The sequence below is a fragment of the Pseudonaja textilis genome, chromosome 3 (assembly GCF_049901715.1).
Source record: "Pseudonaja textilis isolate UNSWEBS1 chromosome 3, rPseTex1.2, whole genome shotgun sequence".
In the NCBI taxonomy this organism is placed as follows: Eukaryota; Metazoa; Chordata; class Lepidosauria; order Squamata; family Elapidae; genus Pseudonaja; species Pseudonaja textilis.
In genome coordinates this window covers 175,643,867-175,665,482 of record NC_141992.1, presented here as the reverse complement: position 1 = coordinate 175,665,482, position 21,616 = coordinate 175,643,867, and the positions used below count along the sequence as shown (strand labels likewise).

The 21,616-nt window shown below is 36.0% G+C and overlaps 1 protein-coding gene across 1 annotated transcript in view; it reads right to left on the bottom strand.

Annotated features, from left to right (window-relative positions):
• Window positions 1–4,617: 4,617 nt before the first annotated feature.
• Window positions 4,618–21,616, bottom strand: part of SDC2 (syndecan 2) — a 65,835-nt gene continuing 48,836 nt past the window's right edge. Inside the window, exons 2-5 of the mRNA XM_026705933.2 lie at window positions 15,222–15,333; window positions 11,131–11,270; window positions 6,937–7,075; window positions 4,618–5,833 (exon numbers count right to left, since the gene is read on the bottom strand). Of these exons, the coding sequence (XP_026561718.1) occupies window positions 5,670–5,833; window positions 6,937–7,075; window positions 11,131–11,270; window positions 15,222–15,333 (555 nt within the window). The 3' untranslated portion in view covers window positions 4,618–5,669. The remainder of the gene's footprint in view (window positions 5,834–6,936; window positions 7,076–11,130; window positions 11,271–15,221; window positions 15,334–21,616) is intronic.

Here is a 21,616-nt window from a genome sequence, read left to right as displayed (position 1 = left end):
CTTTAAATTCATGGTATACTTCACAACAGTAGTTAAGAGTTTTATTTTGCTCTGTCCAGGGGGATAATTGTCAGAATATTACATTCTGCTACTTTTATCTTACTACTTTGTGAACTCAGCTTTGCCACATATTGTGCAATTAAGGAACACTTGCTGAACACAATTTTAAAATTGCTCAACGTGTGACAAATCCAAAGTGTAGCATTTCATTAATTTTTCAAGTGTTATTCAATAAATTTGCATAGCAGAAAAATAGCTGTTTAACCTCTTATAAGTAATCAAGAAAGAAGGAATTGGCTCAACCAAATATTGAGATTTTAAAAGTTATAAATTATATCGTAATAAAGATTGCATTCAGACACTTGTAATTCTCTGTATTGCTGTAATCAGTGAGATTTAACATTAATTACAGTAGATCTACCTGAGCATAAGCAAGTTTGTTTTCAGGACACATATCCTAAAATGTTTGGTTAATTTTACAGCTTTGTGTGCCCTGAAAACATAATAAAAATGTAAATGTCACTCTACATTGGTTTCTGAATTAAGAAAAGGTGCACTTGTCTAGAAAAACAAAACCATTTATTTAATGGGAAATATGCCATTAACTCACTCTTGCTCAGAAGGCTTCCATCCTTCTTTTTTTCTATGTTTGATGACTACATTATTTTCTATTGGTACCACCATGATCCACTCCCCTTTCATTCTTTTTGTATATCCCTATATCATTCTAATGAATGACAATACTAGACAAATAATTAAAATACTTATGGTACCCAAATTACAACATCTGTGCTAATAGCCAGCAAATTAAAGCTCAATTAAAATGAAATAACTAAAATAATAATTGAAGCTATCACAGGAAAAAAAAACCCATCAAAACACCGATAAACCCAATGGACCATCAGAAATTTTCAAGATCCATTTTTACCTGCCTCCAGAAAAACAATCACTGAGAGAACAAATTTAATTTCTTAGGGATAGCTGTTCCATAAGACTGAGCCATTACCGAAAAGCAACATCTGCTTGCTTCAGTCTCCTCATTTCATGAAAATGATAAACTAACAATAGTTTCTCTCATATTAAATAAAGGCTTACATGGAAAGTGTTTTTCTAGGTACAATCTAGGCCAGGGCTAGATTGTCAAACTCACGGCCTGCAGGCTGGATGCATCACACTCTGGCCACGCCCATTTTAGGAAAGGGGAGGAAAATTGCGATATGTCACGTGACACCATGACAACACGAATTTGACAAACTGTCACTTTGAATTGCACCATAATCAATGTTCTTGGTAACTAGCAGAGGCTAATAAGCAGCCTTCTGTATTTTGATTTAACTGCAGTTTCCAAGCGATTTTCAAAGGCAGCCCTATGTAGAGTCCCTTGCTATTGTCAAAATAACTTGGGATAAATTATCACTGAACATCCATTCACTTTAGATAGAGCTGTTTAAGTTGAAGCTGGGCAAAAGTCCTCCTGATCCATGGCCATCCAGCCATCTCCGAACTACTCAAAATTTCTGCTACCGGTTCTCCAGAATTGGTCAGAACCAGCTGAACACCACTTCTGGCTTATACTGTACCTTTCCAAACAAAAGGCTGTCTAATCTCTTCTTAATCGCCAGTGACTCCTGGAGACAAGCCAATCCACTGTTTAATTGTTCTCACTGACTGGAGGAGGATTTCACCTTCACTTAGTATTAAAAAGCAAAGTTTTTTTTTCTTAGTGTACTGTTTATCCCTCCCTCCCTCCCTTTTTTTTACTTTACTTTTATTACTTTTATAAGTAACTCAAGGAGGCAAAACATGCATAAGCTGGTGTTAAGAATTGAAACTGGAGATGAATAAGTTAAAGTGCATGATGAAATGGGCTGTGAATTTTGGTAATGATATATAAATGGATAAATAAGAAAGAATGTAGACAGATTGAAATTCACATTGTTTTCATTTAAGAGAGAACTTGTATCAAAAGTATACTGGTATATTACATAGACAAAAAAGATGTATATATTGTAGGTACTTCAAATCAATGTTGGAATGCATGATAGATTTATGAAGCAATTAAAAATTATGAATACAAATATACAGTGATACAAAAAATAAAGACTAATACTGAGAAAACAGAACTATTTTTATTAGGGCTTATGGGCAGTGGATTAGGAAAAACTCATGGAAGATTGGTTTTATGCAGCAAGATTATAAGCACAGTGATGGAGAAGTACTAAAATTCCCACAATGGAGGAAAGGATTATGACAGAATTGGCAGAAATGGCCAAAAAAAAAAACCAAACACCACTGTTTAGTCAGGGAGGGAGACTGGAAAATCTTTATCGACTTTTTGCTGAAATCAGACAAAAGTAAAGTGACAGTTTATGGATTTCATGACTGAAAAATAATTAGGGATTTTTGCAGTGGTCGGATTCAAATACCACCAAATCAGTGGGCACCGTCACGCAGCTTCCCCCCCACCTGCAGCGCCAATCAGCTGAGAGGATAAAGAAGAGAAAAGCACAGGGGTGGGTGGGAGGGCCAATCCTGTCTTTTTTCTTCATTTTCCTCTCAGCTGATTGCAGAGGATTTTTTTCCCTCCTCTCAGCTGATCTTTGGCTTTTTAAAACCCGTCTGAACCAGTAGCATATCACCACTGGGCTTTTGTAATATTGGGGAGGGAGGATGGATGTTCTGTTGCAAAGAAAAACCAGAAATCACGTATTTTTTGTCTCTTTAGATATTTTTCTTTTTCTACTTTTTCTTCACACCTTCTCTTCTTTTCCCTTTAGATTTGTCTTTTATTGTTTAAAAAATTGTCAATATTTTTAAAATAAATGCATATATTAATATCATTATTCCAATATTTGGGATAACTTTTAAAAATGGTCTATCTTTACATCTTAAGAATGAATTCAAATCTTCCTATTAGATCTGTTTATCTATCCCATTAAGCATTGTTCTTGATATAAAATGAAAAATGTGGTCCCCCCGTCACATCCAAAATAATATCTGTAACTTAAAAGTCAAAAATGGTCCATCTGTCACTGATTTATAAGATCGCAATTCTTTAAAACGTATGTGTTTTTCTGATGCAATCTCCATGTCTCAGCTACTCCTAAGAACCTTTCTGGAATGTAGATGTCTATTTTTAATGTCTTAAGACAGATGGCAGAAATTGTATTAGCCATGTGTTTTACCTGTTTGTTAACATGGCACCAGTTGTAACATCACAATGTTTGAATTAAGAATCAAATTAATGAAATCCTCGACTTATGGACCATAATTGAGCCCGGAATTATGGTCATAGGTTATTCCGGTCATTAAATGGCTCACCATGTGACTGGGCCCGATTTTTGTGGTAGCTGTTGGAACTTTGAATCTGGGTCATAAATAGTCCTGGGAAGTCCACTGTAACTTCAAATGGCCGCTAAGTGACCTGTTATAAATCAAGGATTACCTAGCTAAAATATTCTGAGGGATGTTTGACCTGGCTGTGGTTGAACTTTGAATGCACAGAAGTGTATGTTTTTCTTGTGTGCAGAGACCTCTGCTTGGAATTTCCTCTGCTCTGTAACCTATAAGCCACTGGAGTGAGTATACTTAAATAACCCCTTTTCTTCTTGTAAATTGTAACCTCAGCAAAGAATATGATTTAATGCAGAATAACTATTTGCTTACATAAATTGATTAAATGCATTTCTTTGTCATATTCTTGTTTGCTTGGCAAGAATGAGCATAGAAGTTCTCAGTCAGCCTCTGATATTTGGGACCTCTGGCCAAAGGCCACCAATCAGAGATAACTCATAAGGAAATGAAAATTTTCAGAGAAGCAGCACTTGGCCAAAATTGGATTTCTTAGTATATACTATTACTATAAATTCCAATCTCCTTTCCCCCTATGTAGCAACTGGGAACAGAGAAATGGCTGTGGCCAGGTTCAGTTCGAAGTTGACATTAGTTTTCAAATGCATCTTAGCAACAATGGCAGAATTACTTAATTTGTCCCATTCTCTGTTTCAAACTTCTCCCATGTACATCTGTTATATTCAGTGTATCAGAACAATTGGTTTGGCCAAAGTACAGATGTTTTAAATCCTCACTGCTTATTGCTATAGAATAATTGCGCCCCTTCTCCTTAAACTACTTAACATCAAGTTACTAATTGCAATGCCCAAGTAAGGAGGGAGGAACCATATGAATAACAATAGCAATAGCAGTTAGCTTCATAGTGCTTTACAGCCCTCTCTAAGTGGTTTACAGAGTCAGCATATTGTCCCCAACAATCTAGGGACCTCAGAAGGATGGAAGGCTGAGTCAACCTTGAGCCGGTGAGACTTGAACTGTTGGCAGTTGCCAGGATTAGCTTGCAATACTGCATTCTAACCATTGCACCACCCCAGCTCTAAATATAAGCCGCACAGAAATGGCACCTATTAATTACTACTTAAAATCTGTTCTGTGTAAAAGAGAATTATAAACTTTAAATGCTGACAAGGCAATATTGATTTTCTACTGCAAAATGTTGCTAGTGGTCTTCTGAGATTCTTATTTTCACACAAATCCCTTTGTTACATAAAGGTGCTATTTGTAATATGCAGGATGATTAAAATAAAACCCCCAAATAATATATTTCAGTATTAGGCCACATGATTTATTCAGTAGTGTTTATGCTTCCAAATTACAATTTATGTCTATCCATGTAAGACTACAAAAGTTACCATTAGAATTGTCTGTGCTTATAAAATATCAACATTTCTTTGTTTTAATGTTATATATTCATTAACACCAGTCTGCAACAAGTTACATAGAATCATAGGCACTTCAAAGGCTTTAAAAGACATTTACTTTAAATGCTTTAAAAAAAAGAACAAAGGATTCAGATTCATTTTGAATTCCATCTCGTACCTTCAAATTGAAATTAATAAAATAAAAAAGTGGCCAAATAAATTTTGCAGCAACCCCTTGCAATACTGTTAAGAGTCTTTGGGTTTATGTAAGCTTGTCAGTAGCTTACTGAAAGATCTCATATAAAGATTTATTTTGTAAAGGGAAGTTGTAGTAGTCCAATTTTACACATTAATTTGCCGCTTTAAATTTCAATCAAGCTACAGAAACAAACGGGTTAAAATGTACTTTCTGACAGTAAAATTTATACAAAATGGAGATTAAGGTTTACATAGCTGAAAAAATACATTTACACTAAGAGTTACATTATCTGAATTATATGAACACAAATTGCACTAGGACAACTACAAAAAGGCATTTTATTTTTAATTTTGGAGAACAGATAAATTAATGAAATAAAAACTAATTTGTGAGAGAGTCATCAGACATGCTGACAAAATTAAACAACTTCCATTGAACCATCAGATAAAACAATCATTCCCACTTATGCATAAATTTTTGTAAATAATTCGGTGAACATCAACGGCTATATAGTCATACGTTGCCACTGCTATTCACAGAATACTGCAAAATGTTAAGATTTTATTTTACATTTTTTAAAAGGAATACGTGAAAAGTTTTAAATACAATGGGATCTCTTTTTTTTCTCCTTATCATAAAGGTGCCATAAAGGCTCTTTAATGAAAAAAAAAGTTCTTCATTATTCTAGGCCAAAAAAAAAGCTTTATTTAAAAAGTTCAGTGATCTCTGAAATAGAGACACTACGTTTAAGAGTTTTATGCATAAAACTCTTTAGTGGGTGCCTTCTGGTAGGCAGCGCTGGAGGGTTTACGCTCCCCGAGGTCGTAACTCCCTTCATCCTTCTTTCTCATGCGGTACACCAAAAGCAAGATAAGGAAGATTGCAAAAAGAAAGCCAATGATTCCACCAGCAATCACCGCTGTAAACAAGAAGAAAAAAAGTTCCACTGAATTCCATGAAGTTACTTTTAAACATGCAAAGTCTATCCTTGAGAGAAAATGGGAATTTGACTTTTCACAAGTACTTTATTGTAACAACAACATGACTGACTATAACAACTTAAAGTTAACATGCCCTTGGATTCAGTAACTCAGATCATAAAATGGGGATGGGAGGGAGATCACAGTATTTTCTGGAGAGAAAAGTATCCAGTGTTTCTTGACAGCTCAGTGCTAATCATCATTACTTTTAAGTCCTTGCAAGTTCAAAATGATTTATTTTTTGGCGGGTGTATTAAGCATTGCAGCCTAAGAAGCAACATCAAAGCATGTGTACTTGAGATTCTCCTTCTCTTGACTACAGTCCTACACAGTTAAAGAATATTTATTTTTCCCCCAGGATGTCATCTTGATGTTTTAATATTATCAAGATGTAAGGAAAGGTAATTTCACTATATAAAATAGCACCCTTATGTCTTATGGAGATTCTCTATCACCCAAGTCATGGTTGTCCCAAAAAAAGGCAACTGGACTGTCTTGGTTTTTTTCCTTTGAAAACATTTCACTTCTTATCTAAGAAGCTTCTTCAGTTGTAACTAGTGGGGAATGGAACTATTTATATTATAAGACTGGATGACCAAATGTCTATGGAGATGCTCAGTCATCCAGGTCATGGTTGTCCGAAAGGTGCTTTTTTAAGAGGCAACTGGACTTTCTGGAAGTCCAGTTGTCTCTTGAAAAAGCACCTTTGGGACTGGATGACTATAAAGAAAGTCCTGTTGCAGCTTTGAGGTAGCAGCCTTATCTTGTTGGGCACAAAAGAAAAAGGGGGAAATCTATTCAAATGGGGAAGACACATTGTATAACCTATAACAATGGGTTGCAAGAACCCATCAGGAACTGCAGACCTTTTTTTTTTGCTTTTTCTAAAACTAATATATATATATATATATATATATATATATATATATATATATATATATATACACACACACACACACACACACTAATACACACACACACACACACACACACACACACACACACACACACACACACACACACATTGATGCATAGCCCTTACCTGCCAGAACCTCTGTTCTCTGGAAAAGGTTCTCTGAATGTTTCCGAGTAAATACATCAGTGTCTTCAATTGGCTCATTTTGAGCATTTCTGTTTTCTGCATCAGGCTTAAGTATTTTTTTATCAATCTCCTCAGGTGACTGAGAAAAAAAAGAATACCAATTCAATAAAAGGTAAAGGTTCTCCTCACACATACATGCTAGTCGTTTCCAGCTCTAGGGGGTGGTGCTCATCTCTGTTACAAAGCCAAAGAGCCAGGGCTGTCCGAAGACGTCTCTGTGGTCATGTGGCCGGCATGACTAAATGCCAAAGGTGCATGGAACCTTCCCATCAAAGTGGTCCCTATTTTTCTACTTGCATTTTTACATGCTTTCGGACTGCTAGGTTGGCAGAAGCTGGGACAAGTAAAGGAGCTCACTCTGTTACACGGTGTTAGGGATTCAAACTGCCAACCTTTCTGATCAACAAGCTCAGCGTCTTAGCCACTGAGTCACCATGTCCCCACCAAAACAATACAGACAAATAAAATACAGAAACATCCACTCATTTACTATTCTGGTTTTACATTTCTATAAGTACTGTTTCGAGGCTTGCTATTTGGCCCAGGAAAATACATTCCTTTCCTGGAAGCTTAACTACTGTCTCAAAACTGTTCCTGTAATTCTGTTTCTTTATAGCTTATATAAAATGGTTCAAATATATTATCATACGGTTCAATAATATTTCATCTGGTAACCTTAACATTTATTCATTTTCTTGTAAAATGTTCAACATCAGATAGAGTTCTAAGGATTGTACTGAGTCAAGGACCATTTGGTTCCTCAGGATACCTGTAATTCCACTTAACCTTGGTCAGATACTGTACTTCCACAGATTCAAAGGTTAACTGTATTTCTATTTTATCAAGATGAAGCCATAGCTTGTTTGCTCTCCTCCCATCCATCCCAATACTGTCTCCAGGCACCATTTAGATGTAATGACCCCAGCAAATTGTTGGAGGAAAGAAAAAGTAGAGCTGCAGAAAATCTGCATATTGATCACACTATGATCAATATGAGAGCTCAACACTATGAGTTCTTGGCTTCAAGCATGAAAAAAAAAGGCAAGACTCAATATATCGGGCAGAAGCTATAAGGCAGAACAAGAGTTCAACATCATTACCTACTGAATAGTTTCCTTATGAAAGGACTGAAGCTGTTATTATAGTAAACCCCTCAAACTTACTGTCATGGCTGTTTCCTAGACAATACACAAGCACCTGACTGCACATTTGCAGATAACCGGGAGATGGCTGGGGGCAGCTGAGAAGGAACTTTCCTTTGTGTTGTTTGCTCTGAAAAATCTCAGATTCCGCTTATGCTACTTCTGTAACCATCTAAGCTTCAGTAAAGTACACTCTTGGCAAAACAAATGGCCAGGAGCCTTTCTTGCTAGATAACTGAGTGGGAATGGCTGACACTCCTGCCAAATAATGTAAGATATCATATTTGATATATCTGAAAGCAGCTTAGAAGCAGTATTTGCACTGCTTCTGCTCATTCCCTTGTTTAAGTAATCCTCCTGGGGAAGCAACCTTCTTTTTGTTACTGATGAGTCCAGCAACCAGATGTACCCAGTTTGCATAATTTCAAAAATAAAAAGCAATCGTTTTTCTAGTTTCTAGTTCAAAAGCATGCTGTGCCATAAAATCATTTTTCAGAATTGAGGGGTTCAATTTACATATGTACATGTGCGTGCACACACAGAGAGAGATTAATAATCATTCTCAGTTCGTATACAAAAGGAATCAAACTTCCCAAATCCCTCCAGAAGTCTAGATTCTAGCATAGAACAAGATAAAAGTAGAAGTGGGCAACCTGTGTTCTCAAGCATGTAGCTTCTGAATTCCATTTCTGTAGCCCTCTGAATCCTCTCTAACCATGACTGTTTAAAATTGAGTTACCTATCATTTTCTAGGTGGGAAATAAAAGAAGACTACAATGCTAGCTTTAAAAAAAAGGCATATCATAGTTTATAATTATTATAACACTTCTAAAACATCTCCCTGCCCCAATCACATCTACATACATCTACATTCTTCACTAGAACAAAGGAAATAATCTGTCCAAATTAATGTGGGTTCCCTATTCCTAAAAGAAAAATACTTTTTTTAAACAACTCCATATGTTCTTCTACTGCTTTCTGTTAAAGTCTTTTTCCTCTTTGCAACTGAGTTTTCAGCAACAAAGATATAAATAACTGGAAATAGCATTGTTTACATAATATGGTGTCTTATAAAGCTGATAGGGCTATGTAAATTGTTAAGTGTATTGGACTATCTGGCTGTATTCCAAAATAACTTTTTATATTGTAGCAGCGACATCTTATCTCAGACTTGTATGCTGCTTTCGAAGCAGCTCCCAGCTGTTTTTTTCCCCTCTTTCTGTGTGTATGCATAGGCATTTCTCTTCACTAGGGTAAAAAAAAAAAAGGTTGTGCATGTACACAAAGCTTCTGAAATACAGTCATGTGAAAAAGGATACTCCATTGAAATTTTGACTTTTTCAACGTATTTCACCATATAAATATTTGACATTGATTTCAACAATATTGACAAATAAATGGGATATAACAAGGATCATGATTATTTACATATTTATATTTAAATAAATGTAGATACAAATTTCACATGTGTTAAAAATAAGTACACTCCTATATTTATGACATTTCAAAAAATTAAATTTTGGATCAGGTGCAACATTGTGACAATCTGGGAGGAACTTATGTAATTTAAAAATCTGTCATTTCATTGAGTTTGCTCTTCTTGTTGAAGTGTAAGACATCACCATGCTTAGATCAAAAGAGCTGCCTTGAGCTCTTCCGAAAGAAGATTATAGATGCCTATGAATCTGGGAAGAGATTTAAAAAGTTGCCAAAGAAACTGGACAAAAATCATTCCACTGTCTGGAAAACCATCTACAAATGGAGATTTTAAACAGCTGCCAACTTGGCTGTCCCAGAAAGTTCAGCCTTAGAGCAGAATGCAAGATGTTGAAAGAAGTATTTAAGAACCCCAATATTTCATCACATGACCTAGAGTTTGCTTTCCCCACTATTGATGTCAAAATGCATGATCCTACCGTTAGACAGCAGCTATGCAAATTAGATTTACATGGCAGATGTGCAAGCAGGAAGCCCTTGCTGTTCAAAAAGACTATTAGGGCAAGACAAAAGTTTGGTGGTAGAAATGTTATGGTTTGGGATTGCCTTGCTGCATGAGCTCTGGGCAGCTCCTCACAGTATTCACTATGGCTTCTTCAATGTACCAAAAAGTTCTTGAGGATAAGATGAAACCATCTGTCAGAAGATTGATGCTCAGCTGGAAGTAGATCTTGCAACATGACAATGACCCTAAACAATTCACCAAGGAATGGCTGAAAAAAAGGAAATTGAGGGTTGTGGAATAATTGTGGACTAAGTCAAAAGCCTGCATCTAAATCCCATCTAGATGTTGTAGAGTGATTTGACACAGGTTGTGCATGCAGGAAACCCCTCAAATATTACACAACTGAAAAAAATTCTGCAATGGAGGAGTGGGGAAAATTATTTCTACTTTATCTCTGAGACTAGTAGACAATTGTAGTATAAGAAATACGTACTTATGGTTGATTCTGCCAAAGAGAGTACTACCAGGTATTAAAGCCAAGGTTAAACTTATTTTTTTCACCTAAGGAAATGGTGTAGCTTTAAATTTTTTGCTGAATTAATGATTGTGAAGTCAATTTTTCACAGTTTTTTGCTCAATTAACATCATCTTTATCGTTACATATTGTTTGAAGATAACATCAATATTTCCAAGTTTGTTAAAGAAAGAAGACTTTACATGGGGTGGACTTACTTTTTCATATGTCTGTAGCTACATGAATCTGGAGAAAGATACTCCTGTTTTAATTTTGTTAAGAACTCCTTTATGTAAGCTCACATGAGGATTTGCCTTGTTTTAATAGGCATGCAGTACATTTAACAGAAAAGAGCAAAGCCCAATAGTCCTCTTAACAGACTTACTACTATAATATCAAATAGAGTCATCTTTACAAGTGATCCACAGCTTTGCACCGAATCTAGTAAATCTTCTTAAAACATAACCAAGCAGTATCTCTAAAATTTATTACAGTATTTGAACAACCAAACCAGCATCTCCTTCTCTTGCGCACACCTTTGTTTGTGTAGGTACCCTGGTCTTTGTTTTCAGTGTAGTTCCCTCAATCGTAGGAGCATCACTCGTTGGCAGCACCCTTGGAAGCATTCTAGTGGTCATCACTATTGTGTTTTCTTCTTCCTCTTCTTCTTCATCTCCTAGAGAGTATGAAAAAGGTGCAAATTTAGTTTTATACAGTTGTCCTTTTTTATTGTTATGTGCGCTCTCCTTAAGACTGGTTATAATAAAGTTGTTAAAGACATCATAGTTTTAAGCATTTATGTGTCAAATTCAAGACATGCAGAGAAGTATTTTTCCCAGAACAATCTCTCTAAGGTCACTTAGGAGAAAAGCTAAAAATACATTTCAGATCTCTGACAGAATGAAGATTTCAATCCACGTTTTCCAGACTCAACTGAAAGTAATCAAAACAATTAGTTTCCTGAACAGAAGAGTTTCATGATGTTAAAAGAAGTTACAAGCAAGTGAACTCAGCAAGTTTTTAATAAGTAATAAATTCCAACAAATGGGCACTGACACTAAAAGGTCTTGCTTCTTATGCTGATCATTTCCACCTATGAATAGCTTGACAACTAATTTCATTTGATGACACAGAAAAGGTAGATATGGAAAAAGGCAGATGATACATAGCAGTAATTTAAGGAGTTGGGCTGTTATAAATAGGACTGTATAAACAATGTTATGTTAGATGTTAATATTTAGAAAATTCTGGCACAGCACATTTGATTATGTATTATAAGCAAATATTTAAAAAGGCCTTTGCAAGAGAAATCTAAGAATTATATAGACCAGATGTGGGGAACCTGCAGGCCTCTGGATATTACCAAAGATGATAAATGATAGAAAATGTTTAGCTACATCTGGAAAAGTACTGATTTCTCATACCTGATTTAAAGCAGCAAACAAAATGACACATGAAAGCCACAATTAAAACCACTTAAATAAAACAAAATATTTTTCTATTTTATCAGCTACGGAGGTCAGAAGTGGAGGCCCTTTTCTTAAAACTATTTAAAACATAGTTCTTCTTTTGCTTTTAATGTTTCTTAAATCACTAACTCCATTTAGTGGAGCACTGGGTTGTTAAGACTGGGCTTGACTTTCATACATGATTTTAGTAAGAGAAATTGTGCTACTGTAACAAAGAGCTTTGCTGCATATGATGTGATGATGGTGATAATCTGAAGAGCTTTATAAAGAAAAGTGGAATGTACATTTTTAAATAATAAAAGCAAAAACAAAATTTCAGAACAAATCCATAATGCCTTGGCTTCTCTTCTACCATTTTCAAAAGAAAATAAATGCTAATAGCCATCTTCAAAACATAACTTGTTAGGCAAAGACTTATTTTGTACAGTATAAGACAGCTTTGAACTTCAATTTCAGAAAATACCTTTGCTCAATCAGAGGCTATCAATATCTATTTATGGTAAGGAAACCTAAGAAATGAAGCAACTACCCATGTTTCTCCCAAAATAAGACTGGGTCTTACATATTTTTGCCACCCAAAAAGGCACCAGATCTTATTTTTGGGGTGGGTGGGAATATCATCCACTGACACACCTCACTTGCGTGTGTCGCCCTGGTCTCTTTCGCTGTCAGAGGTCTTCAAGGAACTTTTGCAGCCAGCAAGACTTTCCTGAAGGCCTCTGAAGCTGATAACAGAGTTCTGGATCAATCCGCTGGCTGCAGAAGAAATGGGCTGGCAAGGCAGGTGTCCGGGTGTATGAGGCCTGGCTGCAACTGTCTGAAGTTAAGTAGTAGGGCAACTCTACCACCTCCATCCCCCATCCCTACCCTTCCTTAACTTTTACCCGCGCACCCTGGAATGGGCACGATTTTAATTAGGGCTTATTTTGGGGGGTAGGGCTTACATTGGGCGCATGTGTAAAAATTCAAACTAGGACTTACTTTTGGGGTAGGATGTATTTTCAGGGAAACATGGTATTAGTGGGTTTAAAGAAACCTTATTGGTCAAACCCTTGAATTTTAAACCTCAGTATAACTTCACCTTATTATGGCAATTTTTTTTTGATGTTATACTGTTATTTACACTGAGATTTGAAGTTTTCTCCTCAACATGACAACTTTCAATGTTCAAGAATTTATTCTTATATAGTTGGACTGTTTCCATAAGCAATACTTGTTTTGGTTATACCATCAGATTTGGGCTGCAAAACCGACATGACTACTAGATAACAGCAAATAGATAGGGAAAACATGTAGGTGCCATCTACTGGTCATTTGGATTTTGGCAGCCCAGATCTGACATAGTAAATCAAGAATGCCGTAGTATTTTAAAAATGAACAGATATAATATTGGGGTTTGTAGCTTTTGATTCATTTTAAGATAGGCACAGAATAAGTGCCAATGAGAAGGATTTGTATTTTTTTTAAGACAATAATATGAGCGTCATTTGAATGAACAACTCAACTCCATTATATAGGTGTTTGCTGAGCAACAGCTTCTACATTTTCAAGTTTCTAAAAGTTGACTCTAACATTAGATTCCCTCTTCTGCCTTTACCTATCACCTGTCTGTCTATCTATATCCCACCTTTATTATTTTTACAAATAACTCAAGGCAGTGAACATATCCAACACCTAATCCTACTTCCCCACTACAACAACCCTGTGAGGTAGGTTCAGCTGAGAGAGAGTACCTAGCTGGCTTTGGGCCAGTCACAAATCCTCTTTAGCCCTCACTTCTGTGCATTCATATTATTTGAACCCATGAACACAGCTTCTTGCCCAAAATCCATTCCATGGTTCCATATAATTTCATCCAATGTACCAGTAAAATCATTCTTATATTTTTTTTAAAAAAAAATGCATTTCATGTAAAGGGTATTAGGATGCATGGCACTTGTGATATCAGAGTAGAAGAGTGGAATCAAACTAACTCACAGAAGCTTTTGAGGTGATGTTTAAGCCAATCACTCTCTCTCAATTTAACTTAGGTCACAGGACTGTTATTGAGGGAAAACAGATGTAGGAAGGAATATACACATGCTATCTATGTTCCAGGTTGTACATCTCATTAATACATAAACCCACAACCTACACACACATACGTTGTTTTCTGAATATTCTACAGTCTATGAATTAGGTACATTACGTACATATTGCATTATGTACATTATGTACATAAATGTTGCCTCACACATTACAGTCCATTAGGAAGACATAAATACCAGCCACGCTGATACATATAGGGAACATAGAAAGTTGTGCATTACTGAGTCGGGTTACTGGTCTGTCTCGTCACTGCCATCTGCTTTGACAGATCATACTTCACTCCTCTCTAGAGCCAACAGCTGGAAGAGAAAGCCAGACAAAGGTTGCTTTGCTGGCTACATCTTGAAGTATCTGTTGGGTCCACAGCAAACCCACACAGGAGTCTGTATCTTTTGTCTCCCAAATCTGATTTGAAGAAGTAAAAACACATTGCAGGTAGTTCTAGACATACAAGAAAATTTCTGTTGCTAAGCAAGGCAAAATGAGTTTTGCCTCCATTTACAACCTTTTACACCATAGTTGTTATGTGAATCATACGGTGATTAAATGTGCCTTGTACAAAGGGTGATTATACAATTCTGGGACAGTACAACTGTCATAACTACATGCCAGTTGCCAAGTGGCCTGTATTTTGATTACGTGACCACAGGATGTTGCAACGGAACATCCGGTCATAAATATTTTTTTTTTCAGTGCCGTAGTAACTTTGAATGGTCACTAAACTTTGAATGGCTGTAGTTAGCTTTGGTTTTGAGTGCAACCAAGGTTTGGAGCAGCTTTCTGGTATAAAATCGGGATCCTGATTTGATTTCACTCTGCAATTCCAGACTGTAGAGTGGTAGGATATTAGGGTGAAGGAGACTTTCCTAGCTAACTTCAGACTCAAAAAGGAAACTGGCTATCCTAATGAGGATGGCAAGTGAGATGACTGATCTTTCCTACTGCCTATTATTTTTTGAAAAAAATAAAACAAAGCTCAGAATCCCAGCGATGCTAAGGATTGAATAAATTCTCTCATGCAACATGTTATATAATTCATAATCCTTTCTTCTTACAGGCTATTGACTTACCAGAGCCTGATCCAGAAATATAATCATCATCATCAAATGGGTAGACTCCGGATGCCTCTTCAATAGAGCTGTTATCAAGGTATAAGTCTTTATCAGAGGTCAGTTCTGCTCTCTGGAAATGAGTACAAAACAAATGCATCATTAGTGCACTGCCACATTAGAAAAACAACCCAAAAAACTTCTGATTTAGAGATGCCCTGGTAAATCAATGCTGTATAAGAATGGAAGAAGCAATTGGGACAAAAAGATAGTGGCAAATTATTTTAAAATATCAACTTTTAACATGGAACGGTGCCATGAGACTATAAATCACAGCCAGTTGTTGAAATGGATTTCCCCAACTGTTAGGCAAGAAAAATGGAAGATTCATTAACTGTCATCTTTGAGCTTAATGAATTTGTTGAAGCATAAAGTTTGTATTTCAAGAGAGCATTAAAAGTTACATTAAAAATTAAAACGACCCTAGCTCGTCCATCTCCACCTATACATCAGAACCTTCAGGAGAATATTCCCAATGCTGCAAATTGTTAGCTGCTGACATGATCCATGTATTAGAAAAAGGAGATGAGAAATCTCTTATTTTCCTTTTATATGACAATTCACAGATAAATGAGTAAAAGCAGTGTGAGCAAAAATCTAGGGTGAGGGCTTCAGTTTAGGTCTCCAGAAGAAGAATCACAGTCTATCAAGCTTCAGCTGTATGAACATGGGAGCCAGAAGGCACTGTTTGTTTCAAGATCAGGATAAACTATGATATTTTCCAGCTGTTCAAGAAAACAGGTGTTTGTTGATCCTAGTTACAGATAACTGGGGTGGATTATCTCTGGCTAATATTTCGTCTGCCATTCCAATCATGTGACTAACAAAATAAAAAGGTAAATGTGTGTATGCAAACACACAGATATCCAGCCCACCATTCATTACAACTAATGTAATATTCGGAGTCATACACAAGCTTTCCAAAATAAGTCAAGCTCCTAATAAGAATTCTCTTTGAACCCTTTTAAAGGGGCAGAACACTTCCAAGACTACCAGATGGTAATCATTGTTCTGTCTCTTTGATAAAAGACATGAAAAGCTGCTGCTCTTTAATGCAAATAATTGATGACTTAACTGAAGTTTATTCATATTACTTTCAAGTTTAATGTGTACAAGTGTGCAAAAATATGATTTTTAAAAGAAATCAGGGCAAATATGTTTACTATACAATATGATATGTAACTTAGAAGTAAAAGTGTGCAACAAGTATGATTTTAAAAAGCTTAAATCAAGGTAAATATGCTTACTATGCAATATGATACGTAATTTAGAAGAAAATTCCAACAAAATTTAGCAGGATTTACTTCCAGAACAGTTTGTATAGCATGAAGCATTTAGCATTACTCATAAAAAGCTGCAGAAACTCTGTTCAGCACACTTAATCAGGGATTGCATTCCCATCCAACAGTTATTATCCCACTTATACTGATATTCTTAGAGTATAATGCTGAAAAATCCTCTGACCTAAATTCTTCACATAAGGCAATGATCTTTGGTGCCCAGTTGAATATTGAATAAACAAGAATAAATCTAAATGGATGTGCAATAGATTAGTGCCCACTAAGCACTAAATACAGGTTGCTTCATCTCAAATATCTGCTGAATGCAGACATCTGGAAATAGCTACCCTATTACAAGACATCAACACATTTCAAAATGTATTTCTACTGAAAATATTTCCTGTTAGACCTATATTCAGTTATACTCTCTGGTGTTATGTTTCAAGAAGAATAAAGTCTATAGGGTGGCAATTGCTTCCTTTCCCTGTTCAGCTAACATATTAGAAATATAGAAATATTCTAATATTCATTTCATAATAACTAGAGAAGAAATATGGCAAAGCAAGTATAAAAAATGCTTATTCTGTCATAGCAGTATTCATGTATCTACATAAAATAGACTCATAGCTATTTCCTCCTATAATAAATTCAATAAAAGATTTAGAGATATAAGAATTCTCAGAATCCTTGTAGAGATTTTAACAGGATGTTTTTTGATATGAAATACTGAGATAAAGTATTTCCTGAAATGATTTTCCATTCCTGTTCACTTTCACTACTACTTCTTACTTGATATGTGTATAATATACAGTTTTTGTATATCTTTAGATTTATAGCAAAATATCAATGCATATAAAACACTTTGCTAAGAATGTAAATAATTTTTATAGCATTTCATTTCTAAATAGATCTAGTTAAAAGTCTGTGTAAATGTACAAATAATGGCACTGTAAGCCATGCACACTTTTCTGTCAGCGAGTGTCTCAGATTCTTCAGCATCAGGGGAATAACATTTAATAAAGGATCGAGTCTTGGAAGAATCTGCCTCAGAACTCAATAAGTTTTATTAAGCATTCTTTCTACAGTAAAGTTTTCAGTGACCTAGAATATCAGCCTGAAAAAGTCCACCACTGAGAAGGTGCTCAAAAATCAAATTAGGCTTCAATGTTTCCTTTCTCAAACCATTTTTCCTGAAACTGACTGACTGACTGACTGAAAGAGATGGTGTCTTGGGCCATTGGATATATCTTTACATGTGTTTTATATGATGCCAAATTCTTGTCCAGACTTAGAAGCATCTACACAAGTTTAAGGAATTAAAACTGATGTCCTTTCCTGAACAACTCTTAACTGATATCACGGGTCTCATAAACCATTTGCTGTTTTGACTAAGAAAAAAATAGATATACATGTATTTCAGAGTCTGTTGTTCTGTGTTAGCAAAACAACAGTGGAAATTAGCAAACTGTTTGGATGCTTCAACATATACTGGGTATACTCAGCATTTTATTTATGCAGTTCATTAAAACGTTATTCTCACCCATTAGTCCAGAAATTGGCAATGATGTGCCAATCAGACCAGGACACAATCATTTCTCTATGCTCCCATCTTCCATTTTTAAAGAAAAACTGGCATTCTGCACAGTTCCAATCCACAGGGTAATGTTTATTCACAGTAATATAACGTTCTTAGAAATGAAAACAATGTATATTTTTTGTTTGAAAATGTGTTCACCTACTCATAAGGGCAAAGGTAAGTTGGGGAATCACAAGAAATAATCAGTAGGGGGAAAATCACCATTTGCTTTCTCTAGTTTTAACTTTTTCACGACCACTGTGGCATTTATTCCATAAAATAATATAAGCACCTGGCAGCCATTTTTCAAAACTACCCTCAGAAATCCCAAATATTCCTGTCAATGCACAAAAAAGGTTGCCTATTGATAGACACTATCATTCCCCATAATGGTACCCCCTATGGATTCCTAGCATTTCCAGCAATTGCTAGCTAAAGGAAGATGAATAGAATCCCACAAACCTGGGAGGTCCTAACAGTTTGAGGAAACTGAATTTATCCATTGGTTCAGTAAAGGCTAGAAGGAATGCAGTATTTACTAGGAATGCAGCTCTATGCAGAGTGTGTATGTGCATCTATTTTTTTTTAATCCAGTAAAAAAAGATGAAGACTTTCTCAAGATGAATTGATTCCTAATGACTATATGAGAAAGATCCATGATTTTTTTCCCTTGGCAAGAGCAAAAAGTGGTTTGCCATTCTCTTCTACAAGAACTGTGCTCTCTGTGAAACTATCTAAAAGCTTTAAATACAGAATCCATTATGGCCGTCCTTTCTGTTATTATTTGATATAGTGTAGTTGTATTGATTTACTGTCAAAACCAAGAAATGAGCAAAATGACAAAGATTGTGTATGAAAGGAATGCACTGAAAAGGGTCGTTGGTTCTCACCTGATACGACCTTTCTTTTTGGGTGGAAATAGCATTCAGTCTACTCATTACCATAGCATTAAACAGCCTATGTGGGTATCTTGGTCATCATAAATGTTATGCTATAATAAAGAGGAGTCACGATTAGCAAGCTTTCTTGGAATTTCAGATGACCTGGTAGCTAAAATGAAAGCATTCTCCTCTCAGTTACTATGCCATAGCTTAATAAAGGCATTAATAGGTAGGTTTGTCAAGCCATTTACAAAGACGGTGTTTCCCTTAACAGGCAGGGGCAAATTTGGAAGGTAAAGCATTAAAATGAACAAGACCAATAAGTCTCTTGAGAGCTGATCAAAGATATTGGGTAGATACTTGGTATGGGAGAAAGGTCTTTCAACAGGACTATCTGGTTCAGGGAAAAGTTGTACTGATGTCCTACTGAATATTATTGTCATGGGCCTATTGCTTCAGCTGTCACAAAGCTTCCTCAAACTTGTCAGATCAAGTGTTAAGCTGATAACCTACAGAATTTTATATGTAGGTCACTAACTACCTTCCACAATGACATCCTTGTAATCTGCTAGTGAAACCAAATCTGAGCCCACATTTCAGCAAGGTTTCATGTGAATCTCTACAGCATGGATATCTGCAGGAGCTTGCTGCTTTCATCAACAGCAGCATGATGTAAGCTCTGCCCCTTTTGAATATACATGTGGCAGGACTTGCTTCACAATGCTATAATTCTACTTTTGTCATTAGCCCCTCCTGCTCCCACTCCTGTCTGGATGCTGCTGCTTTACAGCAATTACATCAATTTCCAATGTCAGAAATACATTAGATTTATGAATTTGGACTCTGTAGCTTCAAAAGAACTTAGTTGATAAAATATCAAATCTTCCCACCAGATACTAGATGTCCTTGCTCTAGATATTTTTGGCAATGACTGTTACCGAGTTTGGTGCATTACAAGATAGCTTTTGGGAATTTGTGAATCTTGGTAAAATGACAGTCTTTTGTTGTTTTTTCCAGGTGTTTGAAAAGAAACAGATATTTAAATACACTAATCAGTAGCAAAATTGCTGATTTTCCAGGAGAGATGACAGTTCTTTTCGGAAAAGCAATTATTTTGGTTTTATCATAGATAACCAGTCTTTTCTTCTCTTTGACAGAGAACCAAGGCTTGAAGACTCAATCTCAGCCCAAACTTGTGAGAAGAATTACAGCTGTATCAACAGACAAAAGAACCAAAACAGGTCTATTGATCAGCTCTGGGTGATGAAACTCATGAACCATGACGTACTTCACAGAATTAATTTAAAGCTGAAAAGAGAAGAGCCACGACATGTCCTGGTTTCACCCTCTGATTGGAGAGTAAGCATGCCAGACAAATCTTATTGCATTCTTTGACAAAGTAACAAAATTAGTAGACCAGCAAAATGTTGTGGACATAATATACTTAGATTTCAGTAAGGCATTTGACAGACTAGACTGCAACCTACTATTTGATATGATAGAAACATGTGAGTTAGACAGCATCACTATGAGTTGGATTTGTAACTGGCTGACCAACCTGCACTCAATGTATGGTCCTTAATGGAACTGTATCTACATTGAGGGAAGGATGCAGTCGGGTACCCCAAGGCTCTTTCTTAGACTCAGTACTTTTCAATTATCTTCATCAATGGTTTAGACAAGGGGACAGAAGGGGGAATTTGCAGACAACACCAAGCTTGCAGGAATACCCAACACGCCAGAAGATAGGCTTAATATATCGAAGGATCTTGACAGACTTGAACACTGTGCCCTATCAAACAAAATGAAATTCAATGGTGAGAAAAAGTTCTACATTTAGATAAAAAAAAATGAAATGCACAGGTATAGAATAGGTGGTACCTGGCTCAATAGTAGTAACTGCAAGAGGGATTTGGAGCCCTAGTGGACAATCGTTTAAATGTGAGCCAGCAGTGTGCTATAGCTGCCAAAAACGTCAACAGTCCTAGGCTGTATTAACAGAAGGATAGAATCAAGATCATGTGAAGTGTTAATATCACTTTATAATGCCTTGGTAAAACCACACTTGGAATATTGCATACAGTTTTGGTCGCCATGATATAAAAAGGATGTTGAGACTCTAGAAAGAGTGCAGAGAAGAGCAACAAAGATTATTATGGGACAAAGAACAATTGCAAGAATTGGGTATGTCTAATTTAATGAAAAAAGGACCAGAGGTGACATGATAGCAGTGTTCCAATATCTAAGGGACTGCCACAAAGAAAACATGGATCAACCTATTCTCCAAAGCAATAGAAAGCAAGACAAGAAGCATGGGTGGAAACTAACCAGGGAGAGAACCAACCTACAACTAAGGAGAAATTTCCTGACAGTTAAAACAATCAGTAGAATGACTTGCCTCTAGAAACTGTGAGTGTGCCAACACTGGAGGTTTTTAAGAAGAGATTAGATAATCAATTGTCTGAAATGGTATAGGGTTATCACAAAAATTGTTCTACGATGCCTGAAAATACTGAAGGATACTTGTAGAGCCTTCCTTATGTAAGTAACAACCAATATTTACAATTTGTACTTGTACACACAAAAGCATTAGCTTAGGAATCTGACATTTGCCTATGG